At 41.4% G+C, this 17,203-nt stretch overlaps 1 protein-coding gene across 2 annotated transcripts; it reads right to left on the reverse strand.

Moving 5' to 3' along the window:
- Positions 1 to 1,035: 1,035 nt before the first annotated feature.
- On the reverse strand, positions 1,036 to 16,062 carry CDCA7 (cell division cycle associated 7). Of its 2 annotated transcripts, XM_004375498.2 has the most exons (10): positions 15,939 to 16,062; positions 12,679 to 12,801; positions 12,018 to 12,260; positions 9,186 to 9,422; positions 8,768 to 8,845; positions 7,671 to 7,886; positions 7,147 to 7,284; positions 6,416 to 6,565; positions 2,628 to 2,764; positions 1,036 to 2,293 (listed from the first exon to the last, which is right to left on the reverse strand). In XM_004375498.2, the coding sequence occupies exons 1-10, from the start codon at positions 15,957 to 15,959 to the stop codon at positions 2,263 to 2,265; spliced, it is 1,374 nt and encodes a 457-aa protein (XP_004375555.1). In that variant the 5' UTR covers positions 15,960 to 16,062; the 3' UTR covers positions 1,036 to 2,262. The 2 variants fall into 2 exon arrangements, with proteins under 2 accessions (XP_004375555.1, XP_004375556.1); XM_004375499.2 differs by lacking the exon at positions 12,018 to 12,260.
- Between the last annotated feature and the right edge of the window lie 1,141 nt (positions 16,063 to 17,203).

The raw sequence follows: 17,203 nt of genomic DNA on the forward strand, positions 1-17,203 counted from the left end.
CCTGGTGGTGCAGTGGTTAAGAGCTATGGCTGCTAACCAAAAGGTTAGCAGTTCAAATGCACCAAGCCACTCCTTGGAAATCCTGTACAGTTCTACCCAGATGTACAGGGTCACTATGAGTTGGAATCAACTTGATGTCAATGGGCTTTTTTAGGTCTTCCTGCAAACGTGTTTGGTAAACACAGCTTCTCAGGTAAGTCTAGAGCAAGAGTCAGCAAACTTACTCTGTAAAAGGCCACATTATAAATATTTTAGGCTATGTGGGCCATATGGTCTGTCACATACACTAACAACTCTTTAAAAAACTGTAGAAAAAGAAACCCAACATACTTAGTTCACGTGCCACATAAATACAGGTTTGCAATGGAATCTGGCCTGGTTAGTTTGCCTAACCCTGGTCTAAAAAACTGGATTTGAAAGCTTTTAGACTGTGACTTTTGTTTCTTCTGATTCTCAGTCCTAAGACAGGCCTCAAGGCACAGCAAGCATGTAATAGTCCAACGTGTACTAAAAGCAAACCAGGTATTGCAAAATCGCTTTTAGTTCTTCGGATGGCAAATGGTAAAGGAAAACAGCATTGTAAAACTTCATGGGCATGGATTGTTCTCTCTCAGGCAAAGCAGCTGTATCAGCTGATTTTCTGATCATATCACCAAGTCAGGCCCTGTTCAAGAGCTGGCCCTTGGCCTTTAGAAACTTAAGCCAAAGGGAGACTCTAGAAAGGCAGAGCGGGCAGTGATGGTTCGGTGGCAGAATTCTAGCCTTCCATGCAGAGTCCTGGGTTCCATTCCCGGCCAATGCATCTGAAGCACAGCCACCACTTGTCTGTCAGTACAGGCTTGTGTGTTGCTATGAATCTGAACAGCTTTCAGCAGAGCTTCCAGACTAAGAGACAGACTAGGAAGAAAGGCCTGTTGATCTACTTTTGAAAATCAGCCAACGAAAACCCTATGGATCCCATTGGGTATAGGGTCCCCATGAGTCGACAGCCATTTCAACGGCAACCAACAACAACAGAAAGGAAGAAACGGTGTTTTATTTAAATAGGAGAGAATAATTATGATGAAGTGTAGTAAGATGGAGCATCCAAAAAAAAAAGCAGACAAGCTAGAACAAAACATTTTATTATTAAAATAAAAAACTTTGTATAAAAGCATTACAGATCAAAAGCTCTATTTACATTTATTGATTCAAGGTCCAATTATGCATCAAACACTGAACAGGTGCACCATTAAAGTAAAGGGGACACACAAGCACTCAGATCCCACCTCTACCAAATGATTTGATTAATGCAAAAAAAAAAACAAAAACAAAAAAAACTGCCCACAAACTAAACTGGCAGAGTTGTCAAGTTAACAAACCGTTGAAAGTCATCCATCTCCAAAAAGGCACTTCTCATTGCTATAAATGCACTTAAAACCTGAGTACAAACACGATGCCCAGCTTATAAGTTCTTCAAGAAGGCAAAAACGGCAAAGCACTGTAGACTAGTATTAGAAGTTTCCACATAAAATGGTCCAAGACCTACACTGAAATACCTTACGTACGAACTGCAATGAAGTTGGCAAACTAAAATTATACTAAGAATTTCAAATGAGCCTCCTCCTGAAGTTTCACCACTAATTTCCAAGGATGTGTTCCCTATGATGATTTTAAGTATATCATTGCCCACAAACCTTTGGATCATGAACACAAAATCACATATGTTGTTTTCGTGTAAACAGAGGGCTGTTCTATGGAATTCCATAGACTTAGTTAACACTACTACTTTATTCTAAGTGCTTGGTTTTATGGGTGGATTGCAGGGTTATTTCAACACCAATTAAATCTTTACGGAAGCAGACAGACACATCTCTCTCCCGCAGAGCAGCTGGTGGGTTCAAACCGCCAACCTTTTAGTTAACAGCCGAGCGCTTAACCACTGTGCCACCAGGGCGCCTAAATCAAACATACTTTCATACAATTGTCATTTCAAAAGAGTTCAGAAAATAAGTGGTGGGAGAGGACCACTGGAAAAGAAAGGGATGGGGCCAGGGGTCGGGGGCAGAGAAGAAACTGCAGAAGAGCAAAGTATAAGCAGCAAAATACATCTGTGACAGCTCCAAAACACATGCGTATCTAATGAGATTAACTTGATTTGAGCTTCCTGTAAAACAGAATGACCATCAAAATTCCTAACTGAGGTTTCAATCAACTGACAAAACTGAAAAGTTTAACAAGGAGACTGAGAAGTACAAGGCCAAGTAGTGAATCTTTCAGATATTACGCTTGCATTTCAAACTCCTGTTTCAGACTGAGAAAGAGAAAAAGGAGCATGTTAGGATATAGTTTTCCACCTAACAATTCTCTTTTGAAAGCCTAATTCACTTTTCAAAAAATGTTTTTACTGAGTTACAAATCTCAAATTTGTACATATATGTATAGCTAGGTAACCACAACCCAGATCAAGATATAAAACATTTCCCAACACACCAAAAGGCTCCCACCATGCTCCCTCCCAGACAATGCCCTGCCCCATCCCTGTCCTAGAGATAACCACTATTCTGACTTCTATTGTCCTTTTATTAAGACACATAAATAAATATAAGATTCAGACGTAGAAGAGAGAAAAAAGCAGTCACCATTACCTTTTCAAGTAAGCATGCACATTCCCAAAGCCGTGGTATTTGGCCAAATACACCAGGACCCCAGTTGCACACCGTCCGTCACGCTGCCTACAGAAGCTGCAGTTACAGATTCCACGACAAGGCGGGCAGTGCCAGTTCTGAAGGAGAATTGTAGAAACGTACAATTAAGCTGCTGATACTACTTGGGAACCGCTGATACTACTTACATACAACCAAACACTTCTTAGGATCAGTTTTCTTGGTTCGAAGGTTTAGGGTTATGGTTTTGTGGGACAGTCCAGTCAATTGGCCTAATACTGTTTTTTAGAGTTTCTGTTCTACCTCCTAGTTCTGGTGTAGTGCCTGGGGTCTTAAAAGCTTGCGGGCAGCCATCCAAGATACAATTGGTCTCTATTCACCTGGAACAGCAGAGGAAGAAGGTGAATCAAGAATTGGAAGACAAAACGGAATGTGCAGCTAATTGCCTCCATGAGCAACTGCCTCTTTTGCCATGAGACCAGAACTGGATGATGGTCCCTGGCTGCCGTTACAAAACATTTTGATCAAGGATTCAATACACGAATACTGATCAAAAAAAGGAAAATGTGGAACAGAATTTCAAATTCTTATGGAATCCACACTAACTGGACACACTGCGTCTGAAGGAACCCCAACATCTATCACCCTGAGATAAATTTTTAAACTTTGAATGGAAGCATTCCCTAAAGTCATCCTTAAACCAAACAACAGGTCAGCTCAGTTAGTAAAGATTGTTTGCCTTGAGCATTGCACTCTTTTGAAGAATTATATATATGAGATCAAATTGACAACAGTAACTCTAAAGCACAGATGAGAAGTTTAGGGGGCAGCGAGTCTAAATTAACAGTGGCGAATAATTGGGGAAGAGACAGTGAGAATGATGACACAATGTGAAAAATGTGACCAATGTCACCGAACTGTACGTGTAGAAACTGTTGAATGGATGTTTGGCTGTGTATATTTTCACCAAAAAAAAAAAAGGCCCAATTAAATTAAAATTTCCTTTCCCCCACTTACTTATCAACTCCTTATTAAACTCTAAGGTGGGTATCATTGATTGCGTTTAGGCCTTCGGTGGATTTAAAACCATAACATTCCCTAATGTTTCCTAAGGAAATCCAGCAGAGAAGTTACACAGCAACAACGGTCCCAAGTACTCAGGACTGGGTGCTCAGCCTATCCAACACAAATGCCATGAATTACTCTGCCTCCCTTGAAATGAATACCACATTAACAGTGAGGGTTCTAATTCTTTACCACTCTCCAGAACCCTGAGAAGCTTAGACAAGGCATACTGGCTGACAAACTGTTCCCTCCTTAGGACCAAGGTCCTATCCTGAAATATTTTCTCTCCTACTATACATAAGGCAAGAAGGCCACAGACAAACTTAAAACCACAGCAAGTTTCTGAATTCGATCCTAAATAGAAATACAAAGAGAATGAGATGAGACTTGTTGTATAGCCAGGTGTGAAGCAATACAAAGTACTTCGTATCACCAATATGTAACCCAAGCTTAAGTCAGCCTTGAGATCAAACCTTCTTATAGAAAAGACAGGGAATAGAGAAACAAGGTAAATGACACCATGAGGAACAAACAGACAAGCACAGATGATGTGACATGCTATAAGACAACTGACCTGGTCTCTTCAGTAAGTCAAAAGCATGGGGGAAGACAAGGACGGAAGGTGTTAACTATTCTAGACTAAAACAAAGAATCAAATGCAACGTGGGGACCTTGTTTGGGTCCTGGCCTGAACAAACCAACTGTATAGAGTGGCCATCTAAGATACATCTACTGGTCCCACCCTGTCTGGAGCAAGGGAGAATGAAGAAAACCAAAGACACAAGGGAAAGACTAGTCCAAAGGACTAATGGACCACAACTACCACAGCCTCCACCAGACCGAGTCCAGCACAACTAGATAGTGCCCAGCTACCAGGACCGACTGCTGACAGCGACCACAATAGAGAGTCCCAGACAGAGCTGGAGAAAAATGTAGAAAATTCAAATTCACACACACACACACAAAGACCACACTTACTGATCTGACCACAAAGATTGGAGAAACCCAAGAGTATGGGCCCCGGACACCCTTTTAACTCCGTACTGAAGTCACTCCTGAGGTTCACCCTCAAACTAAAGATTAGATAGGTCCATAAAACGAACAATAATACACGTAGCTCAACCATGTATACGAGACTAAACAGGCACACCAACCCAAGGGCAAGGACTAGAAGGCAGGAGGGGACAGGAAAGCTGGACGAATGGAAATGGGGAACCCAAGATCGAGAAGGAGAGAGTGTTGACATGTTGCGGGGTTGGCAACCAATGTCACAAAACAATATGTGTATTAACTGTTTAATGAGAAACTAATTTGCTCTGTAAACCTTCATCTAAAGCACAATTAAAAAAAAAAAAAAAAACCCAACTGTATAGAAGATGTTTTGGGACAGCTGGGAAAAATCTGAACAGAGTAGTTATTACATAGTTTCGATTATCACAAAAATGGTTTTGTAACTGCACAAGAACTTGTTCTTTTTTAAAGAAATAAATACTGAAATATTTAAGGTGAGTATCATTATGTGTGTTATTTAATGTAAAACAGCACAAAAAAATTATAAGGCAAGTATGGCCAAGTGTAAATAATTTTAAACTCATCTATGGATACTTGGGGATTTATTCTGCTTCTATACTTTTAAGTACATTTGAAAATTTTTACAAATGGAACATTAATGATTATTAACTGCTTTCTGCAAAGGCTTAATTGAATCCCAATAGTCTCTCCTTATACATGCTTTACTTCTCCATAAATGATCATCTGTCACCATTCCCTATGTATCTTTAAGGGATGATTCAAATGGACTAATCTGAGAATGATTTGAAGCACAAGGCAAGGACTTCTGACCTCCAGTGTGCCGTGGTGCACATGGGCAAGTCAAACACAGTTAAGAGAGAAGCCACACACTTAACTGAGAATAAAGTCTGTCTTGCTCCTAATCTACTCTGCCTAAATGAAGACAGTTAAGACCAGACCAGCATCCTCAGTATCTCCTTGGAGGGGAAAAAAATATACGTATCAAAAAACTTGTAAAGCACAGTTAAGCACCACAGGACCACCATTTCTAACCTCCTCAAATTTTGGGGGGGTTAGGGGAGCCACTCTATAAATAAGAGTTTACATTAAGAGAAACAAACAAGCTAATTAGGATAGACTGAGAACAAGATCCACGTTTGAGTCTACAAAATTTAGCAGTACACCTTGCCCACAACAGGCCTTCAAACGTCACAGGTTTGGATTGTAGAATGATCTATGACAAAAAATCTTTTACTTTAAGCATCAAAGAAAGTGGCCATTATGGACCTACTTCATTACAGGCAGCTATCCATCTTTCCTCACGTTGAGCACGTAACACTATCTTAATGTAAAAAGAACTACAGCAAGTCTGTATTTCATTGAAAAAACAAATTTAGAAGAACCATCTACTTTATAGATACAAAGCATCAAAATTATGTATTTTTACTATGTATTTCAGAAGTCAATATGAAGGGGGAAATTATTAGAGCCACCTAAAAAACTGAAGTAGTTAGGCGAAAATGTAACTATTGTATCCTAAGTAAAATATCTCGTTTCTAAATCAGAATAGTGCCGGTGGATTTAAAAAGAAGGTGAATCCCAGGTGTGTGTGGTGCCTTTGCCAGTGCCTTCTTTGTGGCCTGACCAGCTCGTGGCCGACCAGCCCATAGGACCACCCCCTCCAAGGCACCTACGGGATCCAGCAGGGCATCCTTGACCTCTTCACCGTAACGATTTCGAAGGCAGGGACCACAGAACTGGCCTCGAACACCCCAACACTCTGGGTTTCTGCAATTTGTTTTGGTATCGATAGTTTTCTGGCGACATTGATGACAGGTAGATCCCTAGAAATAACAAGCAAATGAGAAAAAAAAACCACAGCATATTTAAAGAAAGTCCTTTGCAACAGAGTCTGAGATTTTGCCTTTGAATCTTACTTCATGTGTACATACACAGGGATATGTGCCTGGGCATAACAAGTATCTCAAGCATGGTGACACTACTGAATTCATAGACTCAAAAGTTAATATTATCAAAATCGTGTCTTCGATAAGAGATTCTGTCAATACAAAAAATAACCTGCTCAAATTCATCCTTATCTTTAGCATACCACTATATCCCTAGCACCTAGCTATGAAGACACACATAACAGATAAACAATGAGTATATGTTGAATGAACCGATTTCTAAATTAAGAGAAAAGATTAACATCACTGTAGTCTTACTAAGCAAATAATTCAAGCGAAGGAGGACTAAACCCCAGGGATACTGTAAAACTCTCTTTCCTTGTATAAAAAAAAAGCGCAGGTGCGTATCTCGTAATGTTAAGACCTTTAGACCATCAGCAAAACTCTAGGGAACATAAAAGCTATCCTCCCTCTCTCACAGATGTTTACGTTTTCAGATAGCACTTAGAGGCTCTCACCAATGAACGGTTATAGATCTTCTCTCGGGAGTTGCTGCAGATGTTCTCCAGTTCCTCCTCTGTAATTTCTTCCACTGGACGGATTACATGTGGAAGGGTCATGGGCCCTGGGCGACGATTTCTGGGCATGTCATCTTCCTGTATAACAAGAAGCATGTCCTTACTGGCGATCCCTAACTTTGAACCTATACACCTAATACGTAATTTCTTCACGGAGCATTCAACCTAGAAATCTTTCAGAGCTTATGGAAAGGGGGCAAATCATAATTTTATTATAAGGATCATTGGAGAACATCAAGGAAACAATTCTTACAATTAAGAAAAGCTGAAGAAAACTTTGACCCCCTCACCTGATAACAAAATCATCAAATATGTTTATGTGATAAACAATTGTGAACAGTTCAAGAAACATGTTTCATAGGGATCACTTGGTGTTGAGGCTCTGTATGTTTATCTGTGTTGTGCATCTGATACTGACCAACAGAAGATGAAAAACAGAACAAGTACAAATGTGGACAACTCACGTTCATGTAGTCGTCCATGACCTTCCTCTTTCTCACCAACAAGTACTTATCCTCCTCCTCCTCCTCCTCCTCCTCCTCCTCCTCTTCCTCCGTGGGCAGAGCACCAGGGAACCCCAGAATCCGTGACCTCGACCTGGTAAGAGGACGAGCTTTCCGTTCAGGGTTTCTCCTGGAAGCAACACCTGGGAATGTGCGTCTTCGGGGTGTCTTTGATTGCTGAACAAAACACATATCATGGAACCCATTTAATCCAGAGTGAAGAGAAGTGGCACTTTTGAAAATCCATACCTTCTACTTTAAGGATATTTTCTTTTAAGTAAAAGAAAGCTGCATTTCCCATTTTCTTTGCCCTTTCCATAATGCAAGAAACATAAATCCGAAATCTCTACAGCCACTGCAAACTTGTTTTGGTAATCCCAAATCTAGTTTCCCTCAAATTGAGAGAAGAACTGTTTATTCTTCTACTAAAGGTATAAAAACTGATCTCTTTTTCCAAAATGCTTTTTTGTGACATCTGTTGGGCCCTGAAACATACTCACTGTTTTCTCTATTGCAAAATAGAGAAATACGTGTACGGTTTTCCTCCCTTCCTCAGCGGGGGGTAGAGAAAGTAAGTCTTTTGTACTGCACCAGATACACCAAATTCTCGACTTACGCCACCTTAGTTCCTCAGAATACAACCACATATGATATTAGGCAATGACTTGGTTAAATTCTTTTCTCCTTCTTTTTCCTCATTCTCAGATTTTAAAAAAAAAAAAAAAAATCTATTGCTCGTGTACCATGTAAGAGGAATGTGAGTGGACATAGAAAAAAAAAAATTTCTTTCCCAATCCTCATTCCCGTCCCTTGAAGGGCTTAGTCTAGCTGGGAAGGAGAAAAATAATGAATCAAAAAGGGTTTAAGTGCCACAGGAACATAGGAGAGAGAAATCACAAATGCCAAAGATACAAGGAAGAGCTCCTCGAAATCCATTAGGTTTCCTCTTTTTTCTCTTCATCTGTCTATAAGACGACACAAAATAAAGAAACTGGATTTAAAATATCCGCCTTAGGTTTGCTCAAAATACAGCTACACAAAGGAAGCTTTGCACTTACTGAACTGGGGACTGGTAGGGAACGTCTTCCAGGGAATGAACCAGGGAAGCTTTCTAATTCTGACATGAGTTTTGCAAGCTAAAAAGGGGGGAAATAAAACAGAGATTATTTGTTTAGAGTAACTGCTGAAATCGAGCAATTAACTTCTGGAAATTACAGTAGCAGATTTCATGGCTTTATGTTAATAATAAGTTGACATAGTCAAATAGTTTCTGACTTCACCTATGCACTTACCAAAACTTTAACAGACTAAAAATAGAAAAATTAGTTTAAGGAAACAAATGCATTTTATAGCACGTATTATAAAGACTTCAAAGCTACACTGAAAGTAATTCTTAGGACATAGATATAAGTAACAACCCCCTTAGAGAAAAGCTGGGAAGAGTTAGTTCTAACACAGTCAAAGTCAGATACCTACCATTGCTTTGTTTTGCTTTATATTTAAAGCCCTCTTCTCAAGAAAATTCATGCCTTTTTCATCTTCTGAATCAGAACTGGCATCAGTCACAGAATTCTCTGAGGACTGGGGAGGAATAGCCTTTTTCTTGGCTGCTGTCCTAGCATTTCGCGTGGGAAACGTCATTGCTACTCGCAGGGGTCCAGAACGTCTGCACTGACTGCGGGTCCTGCAGCCTTCCTGGTCTGCCTGCAATCTCTAGTTCATCACACAATTTAGCAGTTAATGACTTGTTGATTGGCACACAGAACACACCAGTACAGCTACAAAACCCCTTTTCAACAAAAGACACTGGCATCAAATAAATTCCAACTCAACATTGATGGCTCTGGATAACAAAATCAGGAATTACGTATCAATACAACCATCTGAGCAGGTTATAAGCCAAGTATTGTCATTAGCTACCTTCACACCCCCTAGGCCTGTGGTTCTGAACCACTTTTTAAAATGTGAAAGATCTCTGCTCTCCTTTAAATTTCTTAAAACAGACCTTTATGTATTTTAAAAAACTTCTACGGGAACAAATATGTGCTCTTCCTATAAACATGGTTTTAACCTATATTAAAATGTCTCAATTCTCTAATCCACTTCTTGTAAGCTTAAAATTAAAAAAAAAAAAAAAAAATCAGATTCTAAAAGTAATATAGGTTTCCATCATTAAAAAATGTATTAAAATTAGCCACCAGAAAAATGTAAACCAAAACCACAATGCGATACTACTTCATACCCACTTAACCCAAAAACCAAACCCACTGCCATGGAGTCAATTCTCTGACTCACAGCGACCCTATGAAGACAGAGCAGAACTGCCCCAGAGGATTTCCAAGGCTGTAATCTTTACAGGAGCAGAGTCATATCTTTCTCCTGTGGAGCAGGTGGTGGGTTTGAACTGTTGACCTTTCAGTTAGCAGCAAATAACAAGTGTGGGTGAGGATGTAGAAAACTGAAACCCTCATACACTGCTGGTAGGAATGTAAAATGGTGCAGCCACTTTGGAAAATGGTCTGGCAGATCCTTAAACACAGTTACTATATAACCCAGCAATTCCACTCCTAGGTATATACCAAAGAGAAATAAAAAATATGTCCACAGAAAAACTTGTACATGAATGTTCACAGCAGCATTCATAGTAGCCCAAAAGTAGAAAACCCAAACGTCCATCATGGAATGGATTAAAAACACGTGGTATATCCACACACTGGGATATTATTCAGTGGTAACAAGGAATGAAGTACTGATACATGCTACAACATGGACGAACTTTGAAAACATTATGCTAAGTGAGAGAAGCCAGACACAAAAGGCCACATATTGCATGAGTCCTTTTATATGAAATATCCAGATTAGGCAAATCTATCACAAAGTCAGCTGGTCATTGCCAGGGGCTGGTGTTGTTGGGAAAGAATAAGGAATAACTATTAATGAGTATGGGTTTCTTTCTGGGGTGATAAAAATATTCTAAAATTTATTGTGGTGATGGTTGAGGGAAAAAGAAAAAGAAAAAACATCACCTAGAAAGTCCTAGAAATGGAAGACCCATTTTTAACATTCAAAAATTTCTTAAATTCCCACAACAGCTTTTAGTCCATGAGTTGAGAGACTATAAAATGACAAAAAATATTACTATGAGTTAATACTTTCAGTCAGCTGACATTTTTTAATCACGACAGCACCTACAAAGAACTGAAACACTGCCCAGAAATTATTCAGGCTATAGACAATGTTTGGGTCACATCCAGATTTGCAGACCAGATCCTGCAATATCTCCAATAAGCACCGATTTAGACCTACTGTCACTCACTAGGAAACCTGGTGGCGTAGTGGTTAAGAGCTATGGCTGCTAACCAAAAGGTCAGCAGTTCGAATCCACCAGGCACTCCCGGAAAACCCTATGGGGCAGTTCTACTCTGTCTTATAGGGTCGCTATGAGTTGGTATCGACTCAACGGCCATCAGGTTTTGGTCACTCACTAGAGGAAGCATTATATCACCATAGACAGTGGTAAAACACCCCTCGGCCAGGCGCTATCACTTATATCAATGTTACTCAAGTGTGGTCCATAGGCTGTGGACCTGTATCAGACCACACTGAGCTGAAGAGCATGCACCCAACTGTTAGTCAATGCACTGCTTCCTTTGTTGAGAAAGTCTTGCTTAACAAGAAAACATCAGCTGAACTAAACAGTGTGCTCAGGGAGGTGGGACTATGGAGCAGCAGCAGCAGCAGCAGCAGCAGTGGCCTGAGCAGGACAACAGAACTTGTTAAAGGTAATGCAGCAACAGCAGAGGAAAAGTCAACCAAGGAGCAAAAGTGGACGCAAGAAAGGCCCTAATTATCATTGTCCACACTCAGGTTCCTGCACAGGAATTATCACAGGTTTTCAAGATGTAAGGAGAGATCGACTAAGGGAACTAACATTTATCAAGGGCCTGCTCTGTGCCAGGCACTGGGCTAGGCACTTGAAGTTAAACGGGAATGTCGCTAATCTTTAGGACACATATGCTTCCTCTGATGAGGCTGGATTCCTGTGGTAATGGAAATTGAAAGTTGGTCAATTCTATCTAACCAGCTTCCAAGATTTCCAGAGTCTACAAAATGTTCAAGATTTACAAAAAGGACTATATTAATGAAAACTGCTTTAAGACATAAATACTCTTAATATTTAAAAAAGTCAACAAAATCTTCTGGCATGACTAAAATGAAAAGCAAAGGAAAAAAAATTTTTAAGCAAATAACATGTCATGCCTCTACATACACCTTACTTCTTGATATTGGTGAAATTCTCAAACTCACCATTCCATCTTGTGTCTCACTCTCTGAGAAACCACAAAATGATTCATCGTCAGAGTCGGCATGAAAAATACTGGCCAGTTCTTTATGGACATTTGGCCTTGGTTTGGGTTTCTGTAAAAATCCACAATGGTCTAATACATCTTGCACCTCACTTTCTGAAAAGCCGCAGAAAGATTCATTATCAGAGTCCTCATAAAAAACATTTGCCAGTTCTTCACTGATATCTGACCTGAATTTAGGTTTCTGTAAAATAAATAAATAAATGTGGTTGTGCATTTTTTTTCCTTTTTCAAGAACCAATTTTCCATAAACCGTGCAGAGAGCAAATCACATTTACAAGAGCACTACAAGAGAATAGCTTTTGTTACAAAGAATAATGGTTCAGGGGTTTACAAATGATTTCTGAGTTGTTATGGCAAATCATCAGGCATGTTGGGTTAGGCGACATTTCAAAAGGATAGAATAAGTAGCTATTCTACCTCCAACAATTACTACCTAGAACCACAGCAAAAAGTGAAATGAAATTACAGTGCATACTGTATTTTCACAACGGCTGTATAGAAATGTAGGCAAAAAGCAAGCAGTTTTATTCATGCACAAAGCATCTGGGGCATTCTGAGCACTGCAGACTCGATTCCGTTTATTCTCAGGCAGCACTTACCGTGTTTGCAAAATTATCAGAAGCAAAACTGTCACAACTGTCATCAGAGGATGACGAGGTTTCCATGGAAATCAACTTCACATAGCTGAATTTCTTGAAGTTCTTTACTCTGAGATTCTTTTGCTGGAAATGGAAATGGCAATACTATTAAGTGGGATGTTTACTGTAGTATCTAAAGACACTATTTTTGAGTTTAGCAGGTTCTAACAACACAGGGTATATATGTCCATTTCTTTATACCCTACGTAGAAAAAGGAGGATTTGCAATTGCTAAAAAAAAAAATATTTCAACACCAGGTCAGATCCTAAGAAGGGATCCCTCTGGAATAAAATATTAATGACATTTATCAATTTATTCAAACGTTAGTGGAACTTCACTCTCTACCCACCTTCAGAGCCTCCAAGCTCTTAGCATTATACTGAGTTCCCAAGGGGTTTAATGCTAGCTCCTAAAATCCATTCTCTTTTCTTTAAAAAAAAAAAAAAAATTAAACGGTACTAAAAAAGAAATTTCAAAAGTACTAAACGGTAGAGTGATTTTTCTCCTTCAGCCACAATCAAGCTAATGAGTTCTTTTTATGTAAGCTTTCGGCTATGTACTGTGATGCTAATTTCCCAAACTACAAAAATGGGCAGGGCTTCTACTTCAAGATGGCAGACTTCCAAACAGGCACCATTCCAATCAGGAGGGGCATAGTGATTTCGGCACAAGTCCTTACAACCCAGTGAACAAATGGTGCAAGGAGCCAAGTTAAAGGTCAAACAGCACTCCAAACCCAGGTGGAATGCCCAATTCCACTTCAGCGCTCTATTAGCCTGGCCTGACATTCAGCTTTCTCTGTAGTTCCCTTGCAATTCAAGATTTCAGCGTTTAGAAGTCCCTTCATAAATGCAAATCACTTGTAGATATGAAATACTTCATCCATTCATTAACACTAAACAACCCACACTGTTCATTGGGAAATGCCATTGACAATCTCATGTAAAAAGAGCAGTTTCTGCCATTTTCATATAAGATTTAAGTGTTGCATTATTGCTATGTTTTTATTTTCTTAAATATGGCCATGGGATAGAACTGACTGCCTACATACATGGAAAGGGCAAGCTCTACTATAAACTGTCTATTCTGACCCATGACTACCCCATGTGTATCAGAATACAACCGTGTTCCACAGGGTTTTCAATGGATGATTTTTCTGCAAGTAGATGGCCAGGCCTTTCCTCCCAGGTGACTTTGAGTGGATTCAGTCAACCTTTAGCTTAGTAGGTGAGCACTTAACCATATGCACCACCCAGAGACTCCTTCTACAGATCCCACAAGTAATGCTAAGACGTGCGGAGCCAGGTGAACAGAACCTTTCTAACCTATATACACCTGTGGAGCCCTGGTGGCACAGAGGTTAAGAGCTCGGCTGCTAGCCAAAAAGTCAGCAGTTCGGATCCACCAGCCACTACTTGGATAACCCTGTGGGGGCAGTTCTATTCTGTCCTATAAGGTCACTATGAGTCGGAATCAACTCAATGGCAGTGGGTTTGGTATATACATCTAACATTTTGCACTGCAGTCCCTTGCAAATAAACTATTTTCATGATGATGGTATCCCAACCTCCCCATGCCCTTGAGTATAGTCTCCACTCATAATTTTAGGAAGTTTTTGTCTTTTGTCCTTTTACAAAGACAAAATGCGATCATAAACAGAGCTACCAAGTACAAAGTCTGTATGCGAACACAATGTTAGGAATTGAAAGGGTTCTCAGAAACCCCCATTTTTCAGATGAGGAAATTCAAGCTCTGAGGGAGGTGAAACAGATTGCCCAAGATCTCAGGGCTGTAAGGAGAGCCCATCAGAATATCCAAGCAGTAATGCTCTTTACATTACTGCAGGAATTACCATTATTTACTCATCAGTCTACAAGCAGTCAAGAAGCCCAGGACAGCTTCAAGGGAAGGCATTCTACTGGAAACTGCTGGGCTTTAACAAGTCAGCACACGGCAACAGTTACCAGGCAAAAGTTATCTTTGGAGGAAAAAGACATGGGAGGGAAATGAACTTTTTTGGCAGGCAAGTAACAACGAACACCACTTAGTACGTGTTTTTTGTGCCAGGCACTGTTAAGTATACTCTTACATTACATTTAATTCCTTGTAACAAAGGTACTATCATTATCATTATCCCCGCTTAACAAATGAGGACACTGAAGCTCAGAGAGGTGAAATGGATTACTCAAGTCACACGGTGGCAGAAATTTGAAGCCATGTATGTAAGATATAGAACTTGTTTCATCTTGAATACCAATGCCCGTTTTCAGAAGGCCGTGACGGGCTCTGAAACACGCCCCCAGCACCTTCCCCCCCGAACCCTAGCTACCCCTCCATGGGTCCCTAACCCGAGATTTACTTTAAGCAGGTTTAAACATATTTTAAGTATGCTTTTTTTCCTTTCCACCCAACCCCCACTTTTCTAATCTCCCCCGGGGCCGACCCTACGTTCCGGTTTCCGTTAGAGCAAAAACTAACTTTCCATTCAGGGCATCCGTCTTGCCACAACGAATAACAGGGGGGTAGGAAGGCGGGAAGGGATGGGAGACGAGCAAATAAATGGTCAGCAAATGGTTTAAACCACCAGGCTATTTAATTACATTTAATCACTGCCTGGGACTTGATACGCCTCCTCCCACGTGCACAACCAAAGTTCTAAACAGACCGGTTTGCAAGACCTTTAAATTCCAGTCGCCTGACGGCTGGCGCGGAAGCGGCGAAAGCTGGTGGGGAGCTCCCCCGAGGACCACTGACTGTGCGCGGGGGAAAATGCGGCGAGCCACGCACCGGCCCCGAGCTGTGCGCAGGAAAGGCATGGGCTGGAGACTGCGGAGCGAATTCCCAGGGAGCAGGGAGGGCGATGCTCCCCTCCCCGCGTCCCACCGGCCGGGCTCGGGCCAGCGGACACAATGAGTGCCCAGCCGGCCTCTGGTCCCTGTCCTGCCTCCGGAGCATGTGTCCCTCGAGCGCACGTGGCCCGGGGATCCCCAATGCTGCAAATCCTGCAAACGGTTCAAGATCCCCAAACCGCCCGCACGCCGGATGTGCACAGCCGTCGGGAACGTCCCCTGGCCTTGAGGAGCCCCAGGTGCAAAAAACCTGGGGCTTGCCTGAATGGGCGACGCCCCGGACGACCACTGGTTGATTAGCAGCACTCAGTCTGCGGAGTTGCAAGGATCTGCCCGCGCCCGCCCCTCGAGTTCGCACGCCCAGCTCTCACCGGCATGTGGCGAGTGTCCATGCTAGCAGTGGACGCCCAAACCGGCGGTGCGCCCAGAACCAGGAGCCACGAGTAACCGCGCGCGCCGCGGACCCACGAAGCTGGAGGAGCCGGAGCCGCGCGGCAGGGGGCGGGGCGCGCCGACTCGGGCCGGGTGGGGCGGGGCTCGGGCCCTGCTTTCCCGCGTTGGGGGCGCAGGTCCTGCAAGCTCTGACCTACGGACCGGACGGGGCCTAGACCCACGGGACCCCGAGAAAAAATATCCCTCCCCACATTTTCTAGGTTCATGTAATACCCTTGGAGGATTCTAAAATCTGCTTTGAAAAAATGGTGCTTTTTTTACTGCGGGCACAACCCTCTTTATGTTGCTGCTAGGTCCTGAGCCAACGGCGCGAAAGTGGTTCGTGTTGCCCCAGGGTTAGCAGGCAGATTTGCATGAATACTGGGCCTGGGAGAGTGAAACGGGGAGATCGCGGGTAATGGAGACCAGCAGAAAGTGACGCCGGTCAAGCGTTACGGCATTTAGCACTTTCATTGCTGCATGCGGTTTACTTTTTTTTTTTTTTTAATCAAAGAATCTGGCACAAAATTCCGCCCTTTATTAGCAGATTTTCTGTCCCTGGGTGTAGCACCGCTTATCTGGTAACGCACCGTTATCTGAAGCAATAAAATAAGTTAAATCTTAATCTCTTTCCAGAAAGCAAGAAACGCCGAGTTGTTGTTTACGTAAGACTTGTGGTTTTTAAATTGGAAAAAGCCGCTAAGGTTTAGTGAAGATTTACCTATCGGATAAATTAAACTAACGTTTTTAGGGGTTATCTTGTTGTGGTAGAAGCTAAAAACTGTATTAATGTGATTTGGCAATCTTCTCTCCCGTCAGAATTTAGGGTTAACTGAATCAGAATGAACGTGAGGTAGTTTTTATTGCTCTTTTAATCAAACCTTGCTTTACGACGAAATAATGAAATAAAGTGTGAAGTTTGTTTTGTTTTCTTTTAACTAAAGAGAAAAATAAGTTGCTTTAAAAAGGAAACTGGATTGCTTGAAAAGACCCTAATTATAATCCTACAGTTTAAACAAATGCTTGAAATCAACGTTTGCACTTCCCCCCATTACTTCAAAACTTTCTCTCGGGAATAAGTTCTTTGCCGTGAGAGAGCGTGCTTCAAGACACACTGCGTTTTTTTCTGGATGTATTAACTACCAAAACAAAACTTGTGGGCAAGTAAACGCACGAAAACAATGTGTTTGAAACATTGGAAGGG

The sequence above is a fragment of the Trichechus manatus genome, unplaced genomic scaffold (assembly GCF_000243295.1).
Source record: "Trichechus manatus latirostris isolate Lorelei unplaced genomic scaffold, TriManLat1.0 scaffold00037, whole genome shotgun sequence".
NCBI classification, from domain to species: Eukaryota; Metazoa; Chordata; class Mammalia; order Sirenia; family Trichechidae; genus Trichechus; species Trichechus manatus.

What these genes read in the sequence shown, in the direction of transcription:
- CDCA7 (XM_004375498.2), bottom strand. Translation starts at nt 15,959, where the DNA reads ATGGACACTCGCCACATGCCG. An exon ending in TAAAGCAAAACAAAGCAATG is followed by an intron (nt 8,846 to 9,185) that starts GTAGGTATCTGA and finishes CCCCCTTTTTAG; the next exon opens with CTTGCAAAACTCATGTCAGA. An exon ending in GTGCATGCTTACTTGAAAAG is followed by an intron (nt 2,294 to 2,627) that starts GTAATGGTGACT and finishes TCTCTTTCTCAG; the next exon opens with TCTGAAACAGGAGTTTGAAA.